The sequence below is a fragment of the Monodelphis domestica genome, chromosome 5, assembly GCF_027887165.1.
Source record: "Monodelphis domestica isolate mMonDom1 chromosome 5, mMonDom1.pri, whole genome shotgun sequence".
Classification (NCBI taxonomy): Eukaryota; Metazoa; Chordata; class Mammalia; order Didelphimorphia; family Didelphidae; genus Monodelphis; species Monodelphis domestica.
This window is the reverse complement of record NC_077231.1, coordinates 312,216,084-312,238,856: the sequence shown is the minus strand read 5'-3', so window position 1 is coordinate 312,238,856 and position 22,773 is coordinate 312,216,084. Positions and strand designations below refer to the sequence as shown.

General features: G+C 56.2%; 2 protein-coding genes across 6 annotated transcripts in view; one reads left to right on the top strand and one right to left on the bottom strand.

The window, feature by feature from the left end:
* PALS2 (protein associated with LIN7 2, MAGUK p55 family member) overlaps positions 1 to 9,330 on the top strand; it is a 51,718-nt gene extending 42,388 nt beyond the window's left edge. For all 4 annotated transcript variants that reach the window (XM_056800481.1, XM_056800479.1, XM_056800480.1 and 1 more), the window contains exons 7-12: positions 21 to 120; positions 482 to 550; positions 2,526 to 2,687; positions 3,027 to 3,229; positions 3,310 to 3,438; positions 4,344 to 9,330. In XM_056800481.1, coding sequence (XP_056656459.1) covers positions 21 to 120; positions 482 to 550; positions 2,526 to 2,687; positions 3,027 to 3,229; positions 3,310 to 3,438; positions 4,344 to 4,520 — 840 coding nt within the window. In that variant the 3' untranslated portion in view covers positions 4,521 to 9,330. The remainder of the gene's footprint in view (positions 1 to 20; positions 121 to 481; positions 551 to 2,525; positions 2,688 to 3,026; positions 3,230 to 3,309; positions 3,439 to 4,343) is intronic.
* The window catches only part of GSDME (gasdermin E), a 57,369-nt gene continuing 43,922 nt past the window's right edge, over positions 9,327 to 22,773 (bottom strand). For both annotated transcript variants that reach the window (XM_007505349.3, XM_007505350.3), the window contains exons 8-11: positions 21,329 to 21,456; positions 19,203 to 19,398; positions 11,709 to 11,782; positions 9,327 to 10,733 (exon numbers count right to left, since the gene is read on the bottom strand). In XM_007505349.3, the coding sequence (XP_007505411.2) occupies positions 10,500 to 10,733; positions 11,709 to 11,782; positions 19,203 to 19,398; positions 21,329 to 21,456 (632 nt within the window). In that variant the 3' untranslated portion in view covers positions 9,327 to 10,499. The remainder of the gene's footprint in view (positions 10,734 to 11,708; positions 11,783 to 19,202; positions 19,399 to 21,328; positions 21,457 to 22,773) is intronic.

Here is a 22,773-nt window from a genome sequence, read left to right as displayed (position 1 = left end):
AGGCCTTGGTTTGATTGCAGGCGAACCATGTGAAAGAGGGAGGCAGCGCCGGCCTCATCCCCAGCCAGTTCCTGGAAGAGAAGAGGAAGGCGTTTGTGAGAAGAGACTGGGACAGCCCAGGTGAGCCCCCGGGGCCCTCTCGACCGCCTGCCTTCCTCCACTCCCCAGGAAACAGCATGCAGAGTCCAGCTCGGCCCCCTCCCTCCCTCCCTCCCTCCGTGGCTTTGGCCCTTTCTGCCTGTCCCCGGCAGCTCTTCCTCCTGAGCGAGACCCCATCAGGGGCTGCTGGGGACAGCGTTGGGGGTGGTTTGTCCCTCCAGGCACTTGGAGCTAGCTATGGAGCCTTGGGGGGGAACCACCATCTGCTCGGGCCGGGGTTCCCCTTTTTACCTGCTCAAGGAGAGACGCCCCCCCGACTCTGCGCCATCGTCTCCCCGTGCCCCAGCCAGCTGCCTAAACCCATTTGTCTCCTTGTGTCCAGGGCCCTTTTGTGGAACTATAAGCAGCAAGAAAAAGAAGAAGATGATGTATCTCACGACCCGAAATGCAGGTATTTCGAGATGATTTTAAAAATGAAACTGTTTTCCGCCGTTGTTTATCGAGCACAAACTCCGATGTGTAATTAAGAAGAAATGTAGGTCGCTGGGTAACTGGGAGACAGGAAGTCCAGGGTTCAAGGGTGGTCTTGGATACTTCCCAGCTCTGTCGCCCTGAGCAAGTCACTTAAGCCCAGTTGGCTAGTCCTTGCCACGCTTCTGTCTTGGAGGCCATACTCAGAAGGAGCAGGTGTATTTAAAGAAAGAAGAGGAGGACTGTAAAGATTAAAATGTAGGGGAGACTGAGGCAGGTAGAAATGAGTTTCTCTCTGCAAGGAGTATTATATTTTTTAGAGGTTTATTAAGGATTAAAGAAAATACAGGATAAGGAAAACGTGCCTAGGCCAGAGGCCTAGACAAGACCTCACCTACATTATGGAAAGAGCCACGTCTGCTCCAAAACAGAAGTCCAAAAAGAGAAAAGAGCGCCAAAAGCCTTTGCCATCAGCTTAAAGCCTTCCTCGATCTCCGCCCACCTCAGAATTGCATAAGATTACAAAGCATTCTGGGGAAGTGGAGCAAAGAATTGTGGGGATTGTCGTCCTGTATTCGAGTCTATTTTTTACAAGGACGCAGTGTCAGGGGATGTTCTTGTTCCCTGTCTCTGTCTCTTTCCCTCTTTCCCTATTTTTCTGACTGTCTGTCTCTCTGTCTCTCTCTGTCTCTGTCTCTCTTTGTCACTGTCTCTCTCTGTGTCTCTTTGTCTCTCTCCCTCTGTCTCTCTGTCTCATTCTCTCTCTTTCTGTCTCTCCATCTCTCCTCTCTGTGTCTCTCTCGTTCTCTCTCTCTCCCCCTCCCCCTCTCTGTCTCTCTGTCTCTGTCTCTGTCTCTGTCTCTCTCTCTCTCCCTCTCTGTCTCTCTCTCCCTCTCTCTCTCTTTCTGTCTCTCCCCCCCCTCCCCCCTCCCCCTCTCTGTCTCTCTCTCTGTTGGTTAATGTGTGAGATTTGACCTGCTCCTGCCACTACGTGGCGGCTTCCACCCCCCCCCCCCATCTGTTGAAGGAGGGGTTGGGCACGTGGAAGCTGTTGAAGTCGCTGCGCCTCGGTCAGTTGGGCCACTGGGCTTTCTGTGAAGGTTAGGAGGGGGCAGACGCTCTCTGGGCCGTGCCTGGGTCAGGGAGGAAGTGCCCGAGCAGCTCCGAGCCTGGCCGCCCGCCAGCTTGTCCACACGGCCTTCTGAGGTTCTTCGAAAGACGCGGCTTCGTTTGCCGCCTCTGCTGGAATTCTTCCTCCCTTTTGGAAGATTTCTAGGGAATTAAGCTGGAGCCCATGAAGCGGTTCTTGCGGTTGTGCCTGCTGGCCGGGGACTTGGCACCTCTTTAAATAGCCGGCGCCCCGCTCAAGTGCTGGGGGGCCGCCTCGGGGCCAGAGCTGCTCCTCTCGCTTTACAGACCCTGCTGGGGAGGCTGGCTGGCTTCCTGGCTGGAGCCTCGGCCCGCCACTAGAGCCCCGGGTCAGTTGTCCCCTGGGCCTCGAGGGCTGCCCCTTGCCTTGGTCTCTGGGGCAGTGGGAGGTAGCCCGAGTCAGAGCCCCCAGGCAGGCCCGTGCCGGCCTCTTTAGGTCTGTGAGGGCCTCCCAGGGGGTCTGGGCCTTCCCTGGACCAAAGGACAGTCCAAGGTCTCTCCTGCTCCTGCTGGACTTGCCCACAACCCCCAGAGACTTTCTGGCCTGAGAGAAGGGCCTGGATCCTGGCAGGGCTAGGCTCAGGCCCGGATCCCGAGGCGAGGCTGCTGGACAGGACGACGAGGAGAGTCGCTTCCAGGGTGGCCACCGAGGGCACCCCCACAGCCGTGCTCTCCGCCTCCCCCCCGGACAGACCCCCCAGGGCTGCTGTAGGTCCTGTCAGGCTTCCCGGGGCTTCCTTTGGGCCGGTCATCCAACAGCCGGGCAGGGCGGGGGCCAGGTCTGACCCGTCTCCTTCCGTGTTTAGAGTTTGACCGACACGAGATCCAGATCTACGAGGAGGTGGCCAAGATGCCCCCCTTCCAGAGGAAGACGCTGGTGTTGATCGGGGCGCAGGGGGTCGGCCGGAGGAGCCTGAAGAACAGGTTCATCGTGCTGAACCCCTCCCGGTTTGGGACCACCGTGCCGTGTGAGTGCCGCTAAGGCCGCCCGGGCAGAGGGAAGGGGCCCTGCGAGGGCCTGGGAGGACGGAGCCCCCCCGGGCTGGGCAGGGGCTACCGCTGTGCCCCGGCCCTCTGGGAATGAGTTCTGGCGGGCAATGGGGCAGGCACGTGCCCACAGGGGGTCTCTGCGCACCATTGGTTCACCGTCACGGCCTTTGGGGTTCTCAGGGGACCCTGCCAGTTACTCCTGCCCTCAGAAAGCCCGGCCCGGCCCAGAGGGGCTCCCCGGGCTTCGGCCACCTTTCTGATGGACACGTCCGGCCGCTTGTCTGTCTGGGCGCCGCTCACTGTCCGGCCTTCCACAGTCACATCCCGGAAGCCGAGGGAAGACGAGAAGGACGGGCAGGCGTACAAGTTCGTGTCGCGCGCTGAGATGGAGGCGGACATCAAGGCCGGGAAGTACCTGGAGCACGGCGAGTACGAGGGCAACCTCTACGGCACCAGGATCGACTCCATCCTGGAGGTGGCGCAGACCGGGAGGACGTGCATCCTGGACGTGAACCCGCAGGTGAGGCCGGCCCCGGCCCTGGGCTCCGCGGGCTCCCCTGGCGCCCTGGAGCCCCTCCAGCGTGTCCCTCCTCCCCGCAGGCCCTGAAGGTCCTGAGGACTTCCGAGTTCATGCCCTATGTGGTATTCATCGCCGCCCCCGAGCTCGAGACGCTGCGGGCCATGCACAAGGCCGTGGTGGACGCCGGCATCACCACCAAGCTGCTCACCGTGAGTGGCTCCCGGCTCGGGGGGCTGCGGGCGGCGCTGCCGGCACGGCCTGGGCCAGGGCGGCCCCCGGGAGGGCCGGAACGTGGCACGCCCAGAGCCCAGCCACGAGCCGAGCCGCTCCTGTTGTCCGGGTCACTCCAGGGAAGGCCGGAGCAGGAGAGGGCAGGGCTGCGGCCTGGGGCTCTGCCCCGATGCCATCGAGCTCTGGTTCTGAGGCCCTTTTGCACCCAGAGGGGGGATCGGGCCGGGTTTAAGCAGGGTGTCTCCGGCTCATCTCCCATTGGGGCAGGGCCGAGGCTCGACCCCCGCTCGGCCCAGTACCGACTGCTCAGAGGGAGATCCCTGTGCACCAGCAGGGTGCCCTTGGCCGAGTCCCCCCCCCCCCCCCCAATCTGACAGGCCTCGGTTTCCTCATCTGTAAAATGAACCAGAGGCAGCCACAGGCCAGTCCAGTGTCTGCCAAGAAAAGCCCCTGGGGGGTCCCCAAAGAGCCAGACACCCCCAGAAACAGCCCTGATGGCAAGGCCTGCTCCAAGCGGGATGATTGGGCTGAGAATCATCATTCCCTCACCGGCTGTGCCAGCCTGTACAGAGGCCTTCCTGGGAGGCGGGAGGCGGGAGGCTCTTCCCCCCCCAGGCAGCCTCCACGGAGGACACGCTCCCAGCCTTCCCTTGGGGCACCCGGAGCCTTTCTCCAGGGAGTCTGCCTTCAGCCAGGCGCTCAGGAAGGCCCTTGGGGGGTCCAGTAAGCCTCCCAGGTGGCAGGTAGAGGGACGATGGAGCAGCCAGCGTGCCTTTTCCCAGGAGCCTCTGCGTCAGGTACTGCGGGCCCGCTGGAAGGTGGGTCCCCTCCAGCTCGAGGCCAGCCGCTAACCACCATCTTCCTTCCCTCCCCTCCCCCCCAGGACACGAACCTGAAGAAGACGGTGGACGAGAGCGCCCGCATCCAGAGGGCCTACAACCACTACTTCGACCTGATCATCGTCAACGACAACCTGGACAAGGCCTTCGAGAAGCTGCAGGCCGCCATCGAGAGGCTCAGGGCAGAGCCGCAGTGGGTCCCCATCAGCTGGGTGTACTGATGGCCAACCGCAGGAACCTGCAAATAAAGGGCCGCCTCCCTGGGCGGGGCGCCAGCCGGCCCCGCCTCCGCCTTTTTACTCTAGACTGAACTAGTAGATGACTGACTTTTTATAGAAAATATAGACGGGAAGCGGACTCGGATACGTAATTTATCTTAATTTTTGTAACTTTTTACAGATCTCTTTCTACCCGGCCGCCCAGAGAGAAATGCGTTGAAGCATTTTGTCTGTCCTGACTCGCGTTTTTGCCTTTCTCCTCCTGTCCCAGCGCCCTTCCCAGGGCATTTGGGCCTCCTTTTCACTGTGATAACGGACCCTGAAGCCGTGGGGGGGAGGGGCCTCCCCGCGGCCCCAGAGCCCCCCTCCCGGCCAGGGCATTGCAGAGATGCCGCGTCCGGGGCCGAGAGGCACCCCAGGGAGGGAGGGAGGAAGCGCACCTGAGGATTGGGGAACCAGAAACTCGCAGCAAAGTATTTATTTTCACTCGTGAAAATGTCACTGACGAGAAAAGTACTTAATTTATAAAGCTTTTTATTATGCGGCCAGCCGTTCTCTTCAACATCTGTCAGCCCCGCGGGAGGGCAAGACGCTTTCCCGGAAGCTCGGCTCCCTGTCCCTGACCGCCTCGCAGGATGCTCTGACCCGCGTTTATCATTGGCCTCGGCCCGAATCACTGCCATCATCCGCTCCAAATGCGCCGCCCCCCCCCCCATCTGTGCACTTGGCGGGAGGGGGCTGGGGCCTGGATCTAGCTTGGGGGGCTCCGGGAGGGGACCCCTCCCTTCCATGCTGGCCTTAGGTCGCGTGCTGAGCTAACAGGGCTCCGAGGCGACAGCTCCGCCTCTGCCCGCACTCCGGACCCTCCTTAGCCTTAGCAGAGGCATTTTGTATCACCGGAAGAGAGTCTAGAGGGGTCCAGAGTCGCGTCCGAGTGCTCCCTGCTCCTCGCGGTCACGGGGCCTTCAGGGTGGCTGCTTTAGGTTGCAGAAAGCCAGATCTCGGCCACTTTCTGAATGTGACCCTCGCCCTAGGCGAGACTCGAATCTGCCCCCTCGGGAAATCGTGGCCTTACAGGGGGCGGGGGAGGGGCGGGGGTGCAGGTCCCTCCGCGGACAGAGGGGCGGCCAGGCTGCCTTTGCGCGTGCGTCCCCTGCGTGCCTGTGGAGAAAGTCCGTCAGGAGAGGCGGGGCAGCTGGCTCCCCACCCCCACCCCCGGGGCTTCCTTTGCTCCCCACTGTCGCGGACTCAGAACCGGGGATGGAACATCCCGAAACGTGGACTTTCTGGGCAGAAGGGCCACACGGGGGGCTCAGTGGCCTTGGGAATGCGGAGGCCGGGCCCAAAGGGCAGTGACTGTGCCCTGCTCGCCCCAAACCCTCGTCCCAGGAGAGGCCTTTAAGGGCCCCCAAAGAGCAAAAGTGAGCCACGTCCTGGCTTCCCAGCCTTTCCCGGAGGATCGCCAACCCCGCCCAGGGCCACGTGACACGGAGGGGAACCCTAGAGGGTAGGCGAAGGCCGACCTTCTACTCCTGGCCTAGGATAGCCAGACAGGCTGGAAGGTAGGGCCGCCCCTTGGGGGGAGGACCGACAGGCGGAGGGAGCTGCGCTGCCTTCTGGGCTGGAAGACTGGAGAAGACAAAGGCCCGCCTGGGGACTGGCCCGGAGGAGGAGAGGCAGGAGCGCTGCATCTTCTGAAAGGGCCATCCTGGAAGACGCTGGCCCGGAGCCATGTTTGGACAGGAGGCCGTCTAAGTGGGAGCCTGGGGGCTGCCCTCAGTCGTTTCCCCTAAAATAGAAATGGCCTCGCGGCCCAGACCCCAGCACGGCCAGCTGTCAATCTGAATTTCACTTCAGGCGGCCTGCGGTGATGGAAGCAAGACCGGCTGTGGGTCTGGGTCTCCGTCACTCACGGGCATTCCATCGCTTCCCCGAGGCTCAGGGCAGCCCAGTGCTAGGGACGGGCTCTGGCCATGGGTCACAGAGGCTCCAGGACATCTGCCTCGGGTTCGAGCTCATGAGCCTTGATGGCAATGAGGAAGAGGAGTTCTGTCCAGGGATGAAGGTGCCTGGCTTCCGCTGTTGCCCTATTTCCTCTACATCCGTGTCCCCCCATTGGATTGTATGGTCGCCCCTCGCTCAGAGCTGACGCCCCCTAAAGGCTCTCCTGCACAATAAAGCCAGGCGTGTTCTATCTCATCCCGGGCTGGGCCGCTGTCCCACCTCATTCCATCTTTGCTGAACGCCAATCTTCTGGTTTCTGATCCGCAGCGGAGAGCAGAGCGACAGCCAGCCTGCGTTGTCTAGGAAATGCTCCTTTTCGTGTTGCATGGAGCTGGGGGGGGGGGGCTCTCTGGGGCACCCCCCTCTCTTGGGCACCAAAGTCAAGTCCAAGTCAAGTTTGCTGCCCAGACTGGCATTGTGAACACAGGGAGAACCATGGTGCCCCCTCCGTGTCTGGGCTACGGTGTAGGCACCCACAGTTTGGGGGGGCAGAACCAACTGACCAGGTGCTGTCCCAGTTTGTTGGGGTGTCTCTTCTGGGTTCCGCTTTGTCCAGGGAGGTTCCACGTCTATCTGTTTGTCCTTTGACCATGTTGGAGGCTGGTTTTCTCCCTGCCCTTTCCCATCCGGCTCCGGCACTCCCAGGAGGAACTTCGGATAGGAAGATGGGGCGGCCCCCCCATCCCGCCTTGTTCCAGCCCAGAGGTGGGCGGTAGTCTCGCCTATTCCAGTGGGTTTGGAGTTCTGAATTTTTCTGTGGCTCCCCCGTCATCCCGAATCTTTCTGTCAAGGAAAGCAAGAAGGTTTGATGTTCTCCTTCATCCTCCTCAGACCCTCTGAAGCAAGCAGTCAGTTCACAAAGCTTTCGCTCCATGCCCAGGGACGGGGTTCTTCCTCTCATCCCTTCACTCTCCCAAAATGTGACTTTCCGAGCCCAGGACGCAGCAACTGGACGCCCATGTGTAAACCCCAAAGCAGCCCCAAAGGCCCGGCTCAGGAGCTCGTAATTGGCCCAAGTTCAGACTCCCTTAATGCACAATCCCTTCTCGAGTCAAAGCCTTCACCCTAGAAGGAGCCCAAGTCCTCCATCCTCTGGGATGGTAGTGAAGAACTCGGGGTTCCTCTGCGGATTGGGTCCATCCTCACCCTCGAGCTCCTCCTCTGGAGCCGTGCAGCAATGCCCCAGGGATCAGTGCCGCCATGCACTTGGGTAAAAGCAGTTTCACATTCCAGGGCAGCTTATTGGCAGCAAGTTAGGTCCGAAGGCCAGCAGCCAGGATTTCCCTGTTTAAAAGTTGCCGACTCCCACGTGGCTCCTGAAAGATGCTGGGACCTCGTGCCTAAAATGCATCTTTCTCCCAAGATCTTCTTCAGACCTCCTGGGAGCCGCCCATAAGGCCCAGTCATGGGTTGGCTCAATGGTCCTCAGAACCAGCTTTATCACTTTCCTTTCCCACCTCCCAGGCCCCGCTGAGGGAAGCCACCCACAGGCGACATTAAGGTGCTCATGAATGACTCAGGCTGAGCTGGGGGGGGGGGGGGACGGGTTCTGGTCTCGAGTCACAAGGACCTATTTTTGGCATGTCAGGCAGGAGGGCGAGGGTGTTGGGTCGCTTCACTCTGCTCTTGCAGGCGTTCTCCCCATAGTCAGTGCTTAAACGTGTTGGCACTGGCTAGGGCTACCGAGCATTCTCTCCTGAGGACAGCAACATGAGAGAAGCTTCCAATAAACGTTAGATGAGTTGCACCTTTCCACTTGAATGACCTAAAATAGGTGGCAGTCCTTAGTGTGTGGATGTCCCAAATTGTCAGTGCAAAGCTCAGCCATGCATTGTTGCCCCTTCCAAATGTATGGACCTGTTTTTGGTTCTGAACAGAGCGATGAGAATGCAGAGACTGTTTAAACCCTGAAGGTGCATTAATCTGGTCAGTAGAAAAACCCTGTGAATAAACTGAGGTTCACCTGGTCCCCATGAGGAAGAGGGGAGCTCATTGGCTGCTGGCTCTAGGACTGGAAGGGACCTTTGAGATAAGCTGCTCCTCATCCCATTTGACAGATAAAGAAACCAGGGTAAAAAGAGTAAATTGACCTTAAATCAAGCAGTATATCGTCTGAGTCAATACCGACTTTCTGACTCCAAACCCATTTGCAAACTGGGTCTAAAAGACCCAAAGCTCAAAAGATTTCTACAGATTTCCACTTAAAAACCAAAAATGCTTCTATCGCCCCTGCTGCCATGTTTCTTCGAGCTTGGTTGGAAAGCGGATAGCTTTGATTCTGTTTTCCCAAGGCTTGGGACCCGACGCGACGCAGGGCAGTGTGGTTCTGAGGTTCATCTAGGGCTCAGGCAAAAGCTTTGGGATTTGTCTTCCTCTCTGGCCATTTCTGTTCCATCCCATAGATTTTTACATTGGGCGTTCAAATGCATGCTCCATAGAACCGTCTTTTACACATAGGTGGGGGAGAACGGCTTTAAAAATAGAGGGCAAGACACTCAGCAGCCCCCAGACCCATGTCTGAACACCCTGCAAAATGCTGCTGCCGCCACCAGTTCAAGTCAGGTGGCAGAAATCTGTCCGCGTTAAAAAAACAAAGTGCTGCTACTTTGGGAGCTGCTAGAGAAGGGACACGCCGAGGCAATCTGTGTCCGAGGACGGGCTGGCTGCCCTGTAACCAAAGTCCCTCTCTGTCCTCTCGGTCATTTCCTGTCCTGTCCATGTGTTGTCCAGAACGCAAATTGCAGAAATGTACAAATCGACTCCAATGAGATATTTTTGTATATATAAATAAATAAAGACTTACTATTGCGAGAGGCTACGAGCATTTTTTAATCTGTTCCTACATAATCACAGAAATGGGGCCATTCGTTTGTTCGGTGGAAGCATTTCTTCATCGCTAGACCAGAGCCTGGGCACTCGGGGTCAGATGAGACCCGCCTCGCGGCTGCCGCTTGACACAGCCTCAGCTCCACTCTAACAAGGTTCTGTGCCCACCTGCCCGTCGGGAATGGCCAGGGAGCAAGGCAGCCCCGCTCAGGGACACAGAGAAAGGAAGAACGGGTCTTCCATCTTCCTGGTGCCTTGGAGGCAGGGAGTCCCCAGAGGGACCAGAACAGCAGCCTCTGCCGTCAGGGACCACTCATGAGAGGCACAGGAATGGGCAGAGTTCAGCCTCTCCTCTGAGGTCCCACACTATAAATTAAGCATCTGGGCCCAGGGGAAGAGGAGAGCTGCTGTAAACGGGACGTTTGGCCCAAGTGGTCTCCCAGGCATTGCAGCATTAAGATCAACAGTAAATGAGCAGCAGAGGAAGATGGGGCTTGTGGGGGAGGTTGTTCTGTACAGGCCTGGCACGGCCCCTGGTCTGTCCCCCCAGAGAGACCCCGTGTCCCTCCCAAAGCACTTACTCAAAACGTACTTGAACCCAAAGCCTCCTCAGCCTCCCCTTTAAGGTGGCCAAGCTGGCAGCCTTATCAAAGGGCCGGGATTGCTGCAGCAGAGACCTGATTATAGTCTTGGAATTCTCAGTCTTGCTCCCCCTCTGTGCTGGACCAAGCACCCTGAATGTGATGCCCAGAGGCATCTCAGGGCAGAGATGATGCTCTGCCACAGATTTTTTAGTGGCTGAATTTCTGTGATTCTAACATTTAAAATGTTAGGGGAGGCAGTGAGGGGGCTCAGATTGAGAGCCAGACCTAGAGATGGTTCAAATGTGGCTTCAAACATTTCCTAGCTGGGTGACCCTGGGCAAGTCACCTAACCCCCCTGGTCTGGCCCTGACCATTCTTCTGCCTTGGAACCAATGCACAGTATGATTCTAGGATGGAAGGGAAGGGTTTAAAAACAAAAGCTAGGCAGCATTTAACCCAAAAAGGAAGCCCTCCCGCTCCCCAGTCTTAGGCAGTCAGCGTTCTCTTTTCTGAAAACAGGGCTCTCTGTGGGCCGCCATCTACGGTCCCTGGACCTTCTCGGACGGTGTCACTCGTCTCTTCTTTCTAAAGCACAGAGTCCATTCAGGATGATGTAGAGAAGGAGTGGAAGGTACTGCGGCTTCTCCATGATGACGGCTTTCACCGCTGAGCCGGCGCGCTCCAGGCTGATGTTGGAGAGCGCAAACAGTTCCCGCACGATCTCGAATCTCTGGGCGTCCTCCAGCACAGCCAGGCTCGGGTCTCCCAGGGCCAAGAAGCCATCGGGGGATGTCGCTTGAGGCTGTAATTAGATTCCCCCATTAGTGAGCTAGTTTGTGGCCTTAAGTCTAGAAAGAGAAAGAGTGGGAAGATGGAAGTCACTGGCTTCCGAGCTCAGACCCCACCATGCGGCAGGGGCCAGTGTTCCTGCTTTCCTCAGATGAGCCCAGATTCACTCTCCTACCCGCTGCATCCTCCCCCAGCCCAAGTAGAACACAAGCCGGCACAGAGCAGGGCTAAAAGATGGTGGGCTGAGCACATGGCTTTCTCCATGCAATCGTCAAAGTTGTCCTTTTCTCCCTGGGTCAAACTGACTCAAGAACCCCCCCTACCACTCTAGGCAGTAACTCCAACAATCCGGAAATCTGGCCTCTCCCTTCCTCCCTGCCTGCCTCCTCAGCCGCCCCAGCCCTGGCCCTCTGCGGGTGGCACTTAAACCGGGGTGCCCTCTGAGCTCTGCTGTTCCAGTGCATCCCTCCGACGGAAGGAGCCAGTGGACCCCGCTAACGTGGGCCGCCTGCCGATGCTGCTTTATTAATGATCCAATTTGTTTTTAATAAAGGACAAACTTAACCTTGCCTCCCTGGGGCTGAGCATCTAACTAACTCACTCTCATCGGATGACATTTCCTGCGGGGAGCGGGCTAATGAGAACGAGGAAGATGGGTCCCTCTGCGGCTCGGGAAGAAAAGCCAGCCATTCTAATTGAATGCCCTTGTCAGGTCTGGATGGAACAGAGCCAACCAGCCGGCCGGTCCTCAGCGTGGGTTGGGCTTCAGCAGGGCAGACCTGCCAGACCAGATCTCTGGCCCCACAGAGGGTCCGTCTGACTCATTGGGGGCCACAGGACCCAAGTTCAAATCCTGGCTCTGCCACCTATTATCTGACCTCCAGCAAGGGCTGTCATAGGAAGGAGTTGACCCAGGCGGCCTCTAAAGTCCTTCCTGATCCCAGCCTTTGCCTCCTTCACCCCCTTTGCCCTGAGGTTCCTTACTCACCAAGTGGCACAAGGCTGGTACCATGTGTAACTTGCAGCAGCTGCCCATCAGAGCTGGGGCTTTGTCTGGCATCTCTGCAGAGACAGAAGTCAGAGTCACTGCCAGAGGAACACCATGTCCTGGGGTCAGCCCGAGGGCCAGAAGATCCGGCCCCAAGCCCAGCTGAATGGACAGACGGGCCTCCCACACCAACAGAGTTATAGCAGCTCTAGTGCCCATCGCTTTGGAAATGGCAAACCCAAGAAGTGTGTGTTGAGTGCCAGGCATCACGCTATGGCCTCTGGGATATGAGCAGGAAGCTCCTGCCCTCCAGAGGCTTCCGATCTAAGGAGGGAAGGCAGCAGCGGGGACAGGGAGGATGAGTACCCGCCCTGAGGGACTCAGGCGTCCTGCGTCAGGAGGGGTGCATGGAGAGGAGGGAAGGCATGGCTAGCCTGGGCACGTCCCTTAAGATGGAGGATTACTGGCCACTAGAGAGGGAGAAGACTTGTATGAACTGATGCAGAGAGCAGATAGAGTGACCGCAATGTAAAGAAGCCACTGACGCTCCACATTTGGTTTTGGATGGACACGAGGACCAGCCTGTGGCCAGAAAATCTCTGCCTCACTCCTCTCTGCAGAGGGGTGGGCTGCAAGGGAAGAAAATGTCAGATGTGGCCAGGGGCTGATTTGTTTTGCTGAATTCTAACTTCAGAAATTCAGGTTAAGTGGCTTGCCCAAGGTGACACAGCTAGATCCAAAATCTGACCTCCCATACTAGCTATGTGACCCTGAGCAAGTCCTTTAACCCTGTTCGCCTCAGTTTCCTCATCTATAAAAAGAGCTAGAGAAGGAAATGGCAAGCTGCTCCAGTATCTTTGCCCAGAGAACCTCAAATGGAGTCCAGAAGGGTTGGAAATGACTAAAACAACTGAACAACAACCTCCAGGTTCCAGGGCCTGCCCTCTACCCATTGCTCCACCTGGCCACCTGATCTGTAAATACCTACACGCTGACATTAATTAATACTGGAACTTGGGATGCCTGTACCCATGCGTACAAATGTCTGGGTCAATGATAGGCTCACTTTGGGATGCTTGGCATGGTTGACAGGGTGCTGGGCTTGGAATTAAGAATACCTGAGTTTGAATTGAACATGCTTTCAGAAGCTGTGTAACCCCAAGCAAGTCCCTTAAAATCTCTGGACTATTTTTTCATCTATAAAATGGGTATAAGTTAGCACCCACCTTGCAAAGGATCAGTGGGAATCAAATGAAATTATGTATTTAAGGTGCTTGACAAACCTCAAAGCCCTGAAGAAATGGGGGCAGCTATTAGAGGACACAGGATAGGTATCATGAAATCAGAGATTCTAAAACTGGGTTTCATGAACTTAAAAAAATAAATGTACTGAGAGGGCAGCTAGGTGTCTCAGAGGACTGAGAACCAGGCCTAGAGATGGGGGCGGGGGGGGGGGGGTCCTAGATTCAAATCTGGCCTCGGACACTTCCCAGCTGTGTGACCCTGGGCAAGTCACTTAACCCCCATGGCCTAGGCCTTACCACTCTTCTGCCTTGGACCCAATACACAGTATTAATTCTAAGATGGAAGGGAAGGGGTTTTAGTTTTAGTTTTTTCTTTTTTTTAAAGGAAAAGCTCAAAGGGAAAAAGAGGAAAGAGACAGCAATGGGTTTCCTTGCCATCTTTTGCACGGTGACATGCTTACCCCACCTGTGGCTTCTCATCCTCTTACAATCATTAACAGGTTTATTTATAAAAGGTGGCTTCTCTGGGGATGGTGTCAAGCCAGGACACACACCTGGAGGTGGGGGAGAGGGAAGGTCCTGCCACCTTTTCCTGCTCGGTGTGGGTAGACCCTCCTCTGGATTCCTGGGGCTGAGGGGAGGGTGCAGGGGCCAGAGAAAGGAGAGACCTTTCCCAAGCTGCTCTGTGGCAGCTCACTCTTCCCAAACCCCTTCTGGGAGCGTCTGTGGAAAGTGGGCTTCCTGCTGCTATGTCAGAGAGCCCAAAGCAGAGCTGGCAGAAACCCTGGCGTGCCTCGGGCAGGGTTTCACCCCCTCCCAGTGGGCCAGCCTTCCGCCAGAGGTGATGAGACTTCATTCTAAGTCATGCTGCCTGGCTCGTCCCAAAACCAAGACAGCAAGATGGTGGAGAGAGAAATTCCCCGGCATCCAACCATAAAGACATTAAAACCACAATTGCGTCTGCTCGTCATAGCCCACGCTGGGTGGTGCCCTAGGAAGCCTCCTCTAGTACCAGCTCTGCCCACCACGTGCCCCCAGGTAGGAAGCAGCGACCATCGGGTTGTCTGGAGGAACAGATACATGGTAGGAGGCAGAAGCAAAGGATTCTGGGACTGTTTGCTCAGCCAAGTCACAGCCTCCCTCGAGGTGCAGAAATCGCTCTTCTTCTTCTTTACAGGGCAGGGCTAAGTTGTGAAGGAGAGAAGAGATGCCCATTCGTGCTGCCATTTATCTCCAATTTCTGCAGCACCGGACAGCTCCCAGGGCTCTTTTCCAACCCGTGATCTCATGGCATCCTCATGATGAAAGGAAGCAGGCAGAATAGTTGTCCCCGTTAGACTGAGCTCCTCCAGGGAACAGACTGCTGGTCCTTCTACAGGGCTTGGCAATTAGTGGCCATTCAGGACCTGACTCAGGCTTGTTGGGAGGACCAAACGAGATAATAACTAACGTTTTCTATAGCATTTATTATATGTTTTACAGGTGAGGAAACTAAGGCAAACAGGTGAAGTGACTTGCCCAAGGTCACCCAGTTAATATCTGAGGCAGAATTGGAACTCTAGGCCCAACACTATTCACTGGCTATCAAGCCCTTCCCTTAGTTAGGTACAGTTCCCGGCACATGCTAGGCACAATCATGGGGATGATGATGAATTTGTCAATATTCCAGTTTTGACAACTAAGCAAACTGGAGGCTGAGGCATGAAATGATGACCAAAGCCACTTGCTCAGTTAGCAAAGGGAGAACTCTGAAGAGTTAAGAGTGACTGCCTTTTCCCAGAGACCCCCAGTACAGAGGTGTTGGCACTCCCTCCTCACCTGGACATCAGACCTTCCCAGGGTCTCCTCAGCAGAGGGCTGCCTGGGGCTCTGAGGAGCTAACGACTTACTGGCAGCATCCAGGCACCTTCTCCATGCCTCAGTTTCCTCTTCTGTAAATTGTTCTCTGAAGTGCTTTCCAGCAGTAAAGCTGTGATCCTGTGCCATGCCTGGGATCACCTAGCCAGGAGCTGTCTGGGGCAGACCCTGGACCCTGCTCTTCCCAATGCCAAGATCACCCATCTCTCCCCACTCTGCACTGTGCTTCATGTATAAGCAGGAGGTGACATCATTTAGGAAATGGAAACAAGTTGTTCCAACATTTCTTGTGTACCTCAGGAAGACACGGAGCACCCAAAGGACTTTGGTAAGAGGGAAGCCGAGACAGAAGAGATGAGCATTAATCAAAGTCTTAAGCCAGGACTGAGCTTCAGAATCACTAACAGCGACATAATATGGGGCTCCTTCTCTGAACACATGAAAAAAATCCCCTCCATCCTGCCCCCCAAGTTTCATTTACGCTCCAGTATTACTCTCTCACTTAAGCCTTTCTCTCATGGCCAAAGCTTCATCATGTAATGATAAAGTCATTTAAACAATAAAAATTCTAAGCCTCTGGGGACATTTGAGTGGCTCAGTGGATTGAGAGCCAGGCCCAGAGACAGGAGGTCCTGGGTTCAAATCTGGCCTCAGACACTTCCCAGCTGTGTGACCCTGGGCAAGTCACTTCACCCCTATTGCCTAGCCCTTACCACTCTTCTGCTGCCTTGGAACCAATACACAGTATTGGTTCTAGGGCAGAAAGTAAGGGTTTAAAAAAAATAAAAGTAAAAAATAAAGAGAAATGAGTGAGCTGAGTGAAGAGTCAGGGGACTCCTAAGAGGGGACATCACAGATATTGGAGCTAGAAGGAGAACTGAAAGGAAATCTAGTCTTCATTTTACAGGGGAGGAAACTGTGTCCAAAGGAAACCCAAATTATGTACAAATTCAGCAAGAATTCTTTAAGCCCCTACTATGTGCCACCCTGTGCTGGGGATGTGAAGGCACAAATTAAAATAATTGATGCCTCTAGCATGGAGACAAGAAGGGAAAGAGGCAGAATTCAGGGAGAGCTGAGAGATGCAAAGGAGTGACGTTTGGGGACAGGGAAGGGGACCCAAGGCACTGCCACAAAGCAGAGTGTGGCAAATAAACATACAGAAGCAGCCCAGACAGAGAACCAAGGGCAAGATGGACTTTGGAGGGCTCACTGGGAGTGGTGGGAAGGACACAGTGTGGCAGCTCAGGGAGAAACAATCTGGAGTGGAAGGCATGATAAGGAGAGGAGGAGAAGCCAAGAAAGAGCTGGTCTGACCCAGGGGTGGCTTCATAGATCATGGGGTGCATGGTAGACCTCGCCAGAGCAGAGAACTGCTAAGAAATTTGGGTTGAAAGGGCCCTTGGGAGCCACCTAATCTAGTAAGTTTTATAGAAGAGGAAACAGAGGTCTCAAGAGACCTAGGAACGAAACCCCTGACTCTGGAAGGGACCTCAGAGTGGCTGCCTGGGCTAAGCTGGACCCAAAAGGAACCTCCTTCCCCCTTCATTCTTTCACTGTCCTCCATACCTGGAATGCTCTTCCCTCCCCCATTGCACCCCTTTAGCTTCCCAGATTCCCTTCAAACTCTACCTTCCAGAAGAGACCGTTCCTGGGGACAAGTTATAACAAGCTAGATGCCATTATTATCCTCATTTTACAGATAAGGAAACTGAGGCAGGGAGAGGTGGACTTGCCCAGCTAAGGTCATACAGCTAATAAGTCTCTGAGGATGGATTTGAATTTGGGGCTTCCTGATTGTAGATCCAGCACTTATTCTACTGTGCCCTCCATCTCCTGCTTCCCCCAAATGCTGGTGCCTTTCTCTGCAAGGCTCCTTTCCCATTTTTTCTGTGTGTATTGGAATGGACCGAGTGGCTTACATGGTCTCCCCCATTAGAATGGGGCTCCTTGAGGACAGGGACCGTGCCTGTCTTACTTCCTGCCCCCAGCACTTAGCCCGGAGCAGGCTGATGGGTCGAGAGAACCCTGGCCCTCATACTTCAGATCTGGTGCTCTCACCACTGCACCACCCAGCCAGTATGAGCTCCTCACAGCTGAGAAATCAAGGGGGCAAAAAAGATGGAACACTGAGTGGCACCGACACCAGAGGACAGGAAAGTGGCTGGTTAGAATGCCTGAAGACTGGCTAAAGACTGAATAGTGGGACCAGAGCGTCAAGGCTGATGAGGATTCAAAACTAGGCTTGGGAGGATTGGGGCAAGAAGACAAGGGAGTTAGGGGCAGCAGCTAGGTGGCACAGTAGGTAGAGCACCAGGCCTGGGGTCAGGAGGTCTTGGATTCAACTCTACCCTCTTCTACGTCCTAGCTGTGTGACCCTGGACAAGTCACTTAACCCTGTTTGCCTAGCCTTTGCTGCTCTTGTCTCAACTGGTTCTAAGACCAAAGTGAAGAGTTTTTCATTGTTTGTTTTAAAGAATGAAAAGATTTAAAAGGGAGTCTGAGCAGAGAGGGGCATGTCAGAGCTCGGTCTGCTTCTTAGAGGAGGAGCCAATGGTCAGCCTTTGGATACGATGCCCCCAGAGCCTGAGTGGCCGAAGCCCAGGCAAGAGGTCCAGGGAGCCGAGCAGTTAGGGAACAAGACGGGGCATCAGCTGCATCTCCAGGGACGGTGAAGCTCCCGAATGCCACACAGGGAATAGGGAGAGGGAAATCTTGGACGGCTGTGAGAACGTCAGAGGCAGGACCTACCCAAGGTCACGCCACTACAGCAGGCCTGGCTAGACCTCAGCTCTCTAATTCCTGGGGGGGGGGGGGGGGGGGGTGCACCACATCCGCCGCCTCTATTCTTGCCCATCCATTGGAGGCTCTTTTCGGCGGGGGGGGGGGGGGGGGGGGGGGGGGGGGGGGGAAGGCCTCCCCAAGCCGCCTCCCCACTGATACCATTGAGGGGGAAAGCAAAGGGGCCCAATGAGGTCCATTGTGCTCCTTTCATCCCTTGTGAGGGGGCAGAAAAGAGAATAAGGCTTCCTTTTAGAAGGTGCCCAGGCTCCTGAGGGCGGGAGGCGGCCCCCAGTGCCTCAGCTCTCTCGGTGGCCTGGGAAAGGGCCCAGGGGGCCTGGCAGGCGCTCCGTGCCAGGGAGCCCACCCAGGACAGGCTCTCAGGAGGGAGCCTGCCAGGGGCTGCAGGCCATGAAGCCTTGCCTGGCTTCCCCCCCCCCCCTAGGGCCTGCTCTCCCTCCCAAAGCAGCAGCGCCTTCTACCCCTTCCCTGGAGGTTTAAGCTGCACATTTATTCCTACGCGCTCGGGGCGCCTCTCCATGGAACACGAGCCCCCAGTGAGGAGGAATCTCTTTGTTCTTTGTACTCGGACCCACAACACCGAGCAGGGCGCTGGGTACAAAGCGGGCCTGAAGAGGTACTCACTGGCCGACTGCATCCCTGTCCTGGGTGCCTCTCCCTGGGGCTCCCTGGCTGGACGAACAAGGTCTGCCCCGCCTGAGGCACTAACAGAGAGGGGCAGCGAGGAAGCCCCGTCTGGCCAGGACAGGGGAAGTCCCGCCTTCAAAGCCGGCTGCAGACACTTGCTAGCCGTGTGAGCCTGGGCAAGTCCCTTAACCACAATCACCTAACTGGCCACTCCTCTGACGCTAAGCTGGAAGGTAACGGTCTAAGGGAGGAGCCCCCAGCCCGGGGTCTGGGGGACGAACTCCTCGGGACGGCTCGGGCCACGCGTGGTAATAGTCCGGCCGCAGGAACTTTGCTTTCCCCCGTGGGCAGGGATGGAGATTCCCACTTTGGAAGAAGACAGGAAACAGCCTCCCTCCGACTCGGGCCAGGCCCTTCGGCTCTTCCCTGCCTGTGGGCGCCACGGGGACTTACTCCAGCCCCGGCCGGGCTTCCCCATCCCTAAAGGCCTGGCGGAGGCCGCCCAGTTGTCCGTCTCTTACGAAGCAGGCAGAGATCTGGCTCTCAGCAGCCACTTACGGCTCTGCGACCTTTGACAAGTCCAGTGACTGGACCCGCTTCCTCATCTGTGAACTAAGCGGAGACTTCCGCCTATCCCTCCTTGTGTAAACCCGCCCCTTCCGTCTTGGAATCCATCCTGTGGATTGGCTCCAAGGCAGAGGAGCGGGAGGGGCTGGGCCATGAGGTGCAGTGACTTGTCCAGGGTCACCCAGCCGGGAGGTGTCTGAGGCTGGACTGGAATCCAGGACCCCGGCTCTGGGCCTCATCAGATTAAGGTGCAGGGATGGTTCCTTTCCTGATCACCAGCCGCGCTGCTCCCTGTGACGCAGGTCCGTCCCCGCCCCGGGATCCGCCCCCAGCAGCCCGCTCTGCCAGGAACCCAGGCTGGCAGAAGGGGCCGCCTGAAGCCCGGGCGCCCTCGTACCTGCCAGGGCACTGATGAAGAAGTGGACGGCGGACGGCAGGTCCAGAGCGCCGCGCGCCTCCCTCGCCACCAGCAGGTCCTCCCGCACTTGGAGGCCGGCCAGCCCCAGGAAGGTGGCGAGCCGCCGCCGCTGGCCCCGGCTCAGCTCCGGGAGCGCCGTCAGCCGCGGGCTGCCGCCGGTGAAGACGTCATCGAGCTGCAGTTGAAGGAAGGCGAGAGCGCAGAGGGGTTGGCAAGCGGAGCTCGTTCGCTTGGCGCCAGCCAGCTGGGAACTCTGGCCGGGCACCAGGTGGGGGAGGGGCCGCCTGGCAGCTTTGGAGATGGAGAAATGGAGGGACGGCCCTGCGCCCCCCCCCCCCCCCCCAGCGAGCCGCTCTTCGCTATTTTTAACCCCCCAGCGTCGGGAAAGGAGCTTCCCGCGTGGAAACAGCAGCTTTGAAAGGCTCCCCACGACCCCATGGAGGGAAGGAAAGGCTGGGCTGGGCTGGGCTGGGGCCAGTTTTCTAGAACTCCAGAACCTCGGATTCAGGCAGGGCTGCCGGGGGCCAAGGCGAGGCTCTCTTGTTGCCTTTGGGCCTCGAACTCAGAGCTCTGCCTACCTCCGCCGCAGGGCTCCGAGCTGTCGGGCTAATGGCTCCTCTGGAGAAAGGGCAAAGAGGGGGGGAAGCTGGTTGGAGTCCACCCCAGCCCTAACCACTCACTCATCAACCGTCACATCTCTTCCCCTCACGCTGGGGCTTCCTTCCGGCCCCTGGTCCCTGGAGGTCCCCTGTACACAGCTCCATCCCCCCTCCCCCATCCCTAAATGCAGGGACTCAGCCTCTGGGCATTCCTGGCTTTCTTCAAGCTCCCCCTCCTACAAGAAGCCTTCCTGGACTCCCCTGCTCGGTAGTGTTCTTCCCCCTAAAATTATTCTGTGACTTTTGCAAAGGCTTCTCTTGGTTCACAGGCAGCATAATGAAGAGAGCCGGTCTCAAAGCGGGGACAACCCGAGTGCGGGTGTGACCCTGGGCATGCTGTGAGTAAACAGTGCCCTGGACCAACCTCCACAGGACAGAGAAGGTGCCCACCTGAACTCATGGAGGAAGCTCCCTCTACCAGGGAAATCACGAGGCTAATCCCTACCCTTATCGGTGTGCTTCTCAATCTGCAAAACGACACAGTTGGCCCCAGTAACCTGTGAGGTGCCATCTGAGCCCAGACGGAAGAGCCTCTGGCTCCCGTGCTTAGCCCGCACCCCTGAAGTGGAATCGAATAGCTTAAAGCCAGTTCTCCCGCCGAGTCTCTGAGTCCCTCATGGGTGCCCAACAGCCTGTTCTCCAGAAGGGGGGGGTCCTGGCCCAGGCACATGAAGCCCCCCAGCTCTCTGCTTTCCAGCACCTGGCAGGGCAGGGGATGTTCTGTGCTCAGGAGGGGCATGGCAGGAAGCCTGCCTGACATTTCATTTTCCCAGAAGAGCTATTTGAGGCTGTGGGCTGCCTCCCGTGCTCAGCGTGATGGGGTAGGTATGGCTCTGCTTAGCTGGCAGGTGTCTGACAGCCATCGCCACAGGCTGAGGGGCCGGTGGCTGCCAGGCTCCTTGGCATAGTCTTCTCTCAACAGAAAGAGAACATGGCAAGTCTTTTGGGGGAAAGGAAGGAATTAACCCAGAGCCAGCAGCCACTGCAAATAATAATAATAAAATTCAAACAGAGACTCATTTCTTCTTGCCTGTCAGTCACTGGAAGTGAAGGAGAGCTGGCCTGGGACCTTCCTGGCAGTGTTAGCCAAAGCAGGCCATCGAGGCAGTAGGGAAAGGATCCTGGATTTCAGGTGGGGATGTGTGTGTGTGGAGAATCAAATAATCAAATGTCTAGCACATCCAAGATCATCCAGTCCAACCCTCTGCCCCAATTTGCAGATGAGCAAACTTAGGTTTGGGGTTTGATTCTGTCCTTCTCTACTTGTATGACTCGGAGCCAGAAATTGGAGGGTGCATCCACCCTCGGGACTTCCCTTCTGGCTACACAGCCCTTTCCTCTCAGGTCCAAAGTCTGCCAGTTTGACGTTTTCCAAGCACCTACTTCATGCCAATCACAGCTGAGAAAGTGTAAGAAGTCGTGAGGCTGAAAAGCCCTTTCACTTACCACGGTGCCCAGGGCCATAAGCAATTCATCCTCGACCAGGATTTCCCAGAGGATTTCCCACAGTGCTGCTTGGTGTTGCCCTGACAGCTCCACAAAGGGACGGAAATTCCTCTCCATGAGCAGCATCCCTGTGGAGGCAACAAGAGCACGTGTTCTGGGTCGCAGCCCACCAGCAACTTCAGCCAGGAGAGAACGGGGGCTCTGGCTTTACACAGCCCCTTGTCATCTTTCCCCTCAGTGGGTGGCATTTCCCACAGTGAGCACATAGCCTTGGGCCAAATGCCCCTTGCCAGTGTGCAGCATTCTGAAGCTGAGAGTATGGCCAGATCCCTCCCACAGGGCAGAGAGAGGGGTGACTGGCTGTGAAGCTTCATTATTTTGTGTGAGAAGCCACTGCATGGCCATTAATTGGGTCAAATCAATTAGCTATGGTTTCTGGGGAAGCTGGACTCTCCTTTAGCACCATCCCTACCAAAGTAGAAGAGGCAGGGGCACTCTTACTGCCTCGACTCCTCAGTGTCGAAGCCCTTCCTTATCTGGGGCGCTCAGTTTTCTAGGCTTCCTGCACATCTCCCTTATCCAATCTATGTTTCAGCGAAACGTGTCCATTTGCTGCTCCTCCTGACATGACGTGCATCTCCTGCCTCCACACATAAGCATCTAATCCCTCCAATGGTCAGTCACACTCACACAACAGAAGACTGAGCCTGGAGTCAGGAATTGCTGAGTTCAAACTTGGCTTCAGAGACTTACTAGCTGTGTGACCCTGGACAAGTCCTTTAACTTATTTGCCTCAGTTTCCTCATCTAAAAAATGGGGATAATAATAGTACCTAGCTAGCTCTCAGGGTTGCTGTGAGGTACAAATGAGAGAATAATGGTAAAGTGTTTAGCACAGAATCTGGCACTCAATAAGCAGTATATAAGCTTAGTTATTATCATCACTAAAATATGCAAGCATCTGTATATGTCTATAGTCACACATAAATGTATATATAATTCTTCTTATACACACACATGCATACTTCTGTATTCGCTTCACACATATTTTGTACTTTTTGTCCACATGTTGTATTTCCCCAGCAAGTTACAAGGTGTCCCAAAAGACTTAGTGCTTTCTCCACTCTCCTAGCTTAAAAGGACACACTTTTGGAACACCCTAAACACACTCCCGGAGGGCAGAGACAATTCAGCTTGTCCTTCTGTCTTCAGCACCCAGGAGAGCGCCAAGCAAATTCTGCTGGGATGGGCCTTCAGGAGATGGATGGATCTACAGCAGCTCTCTCATTTTTCAGATCAAGAACCTGAGGCCAAGGGAGATGAGTGACTTACCCAGGTTCACACAGGTAGAAGGTGTCAGAGATGGAGTGTGAACCCAAGTCGTCTGCCTGCAGAGCGAAGGCGGTTTTGTTTGTTTTGATTTTCCCTAGTGAGATGCAGTGGCAA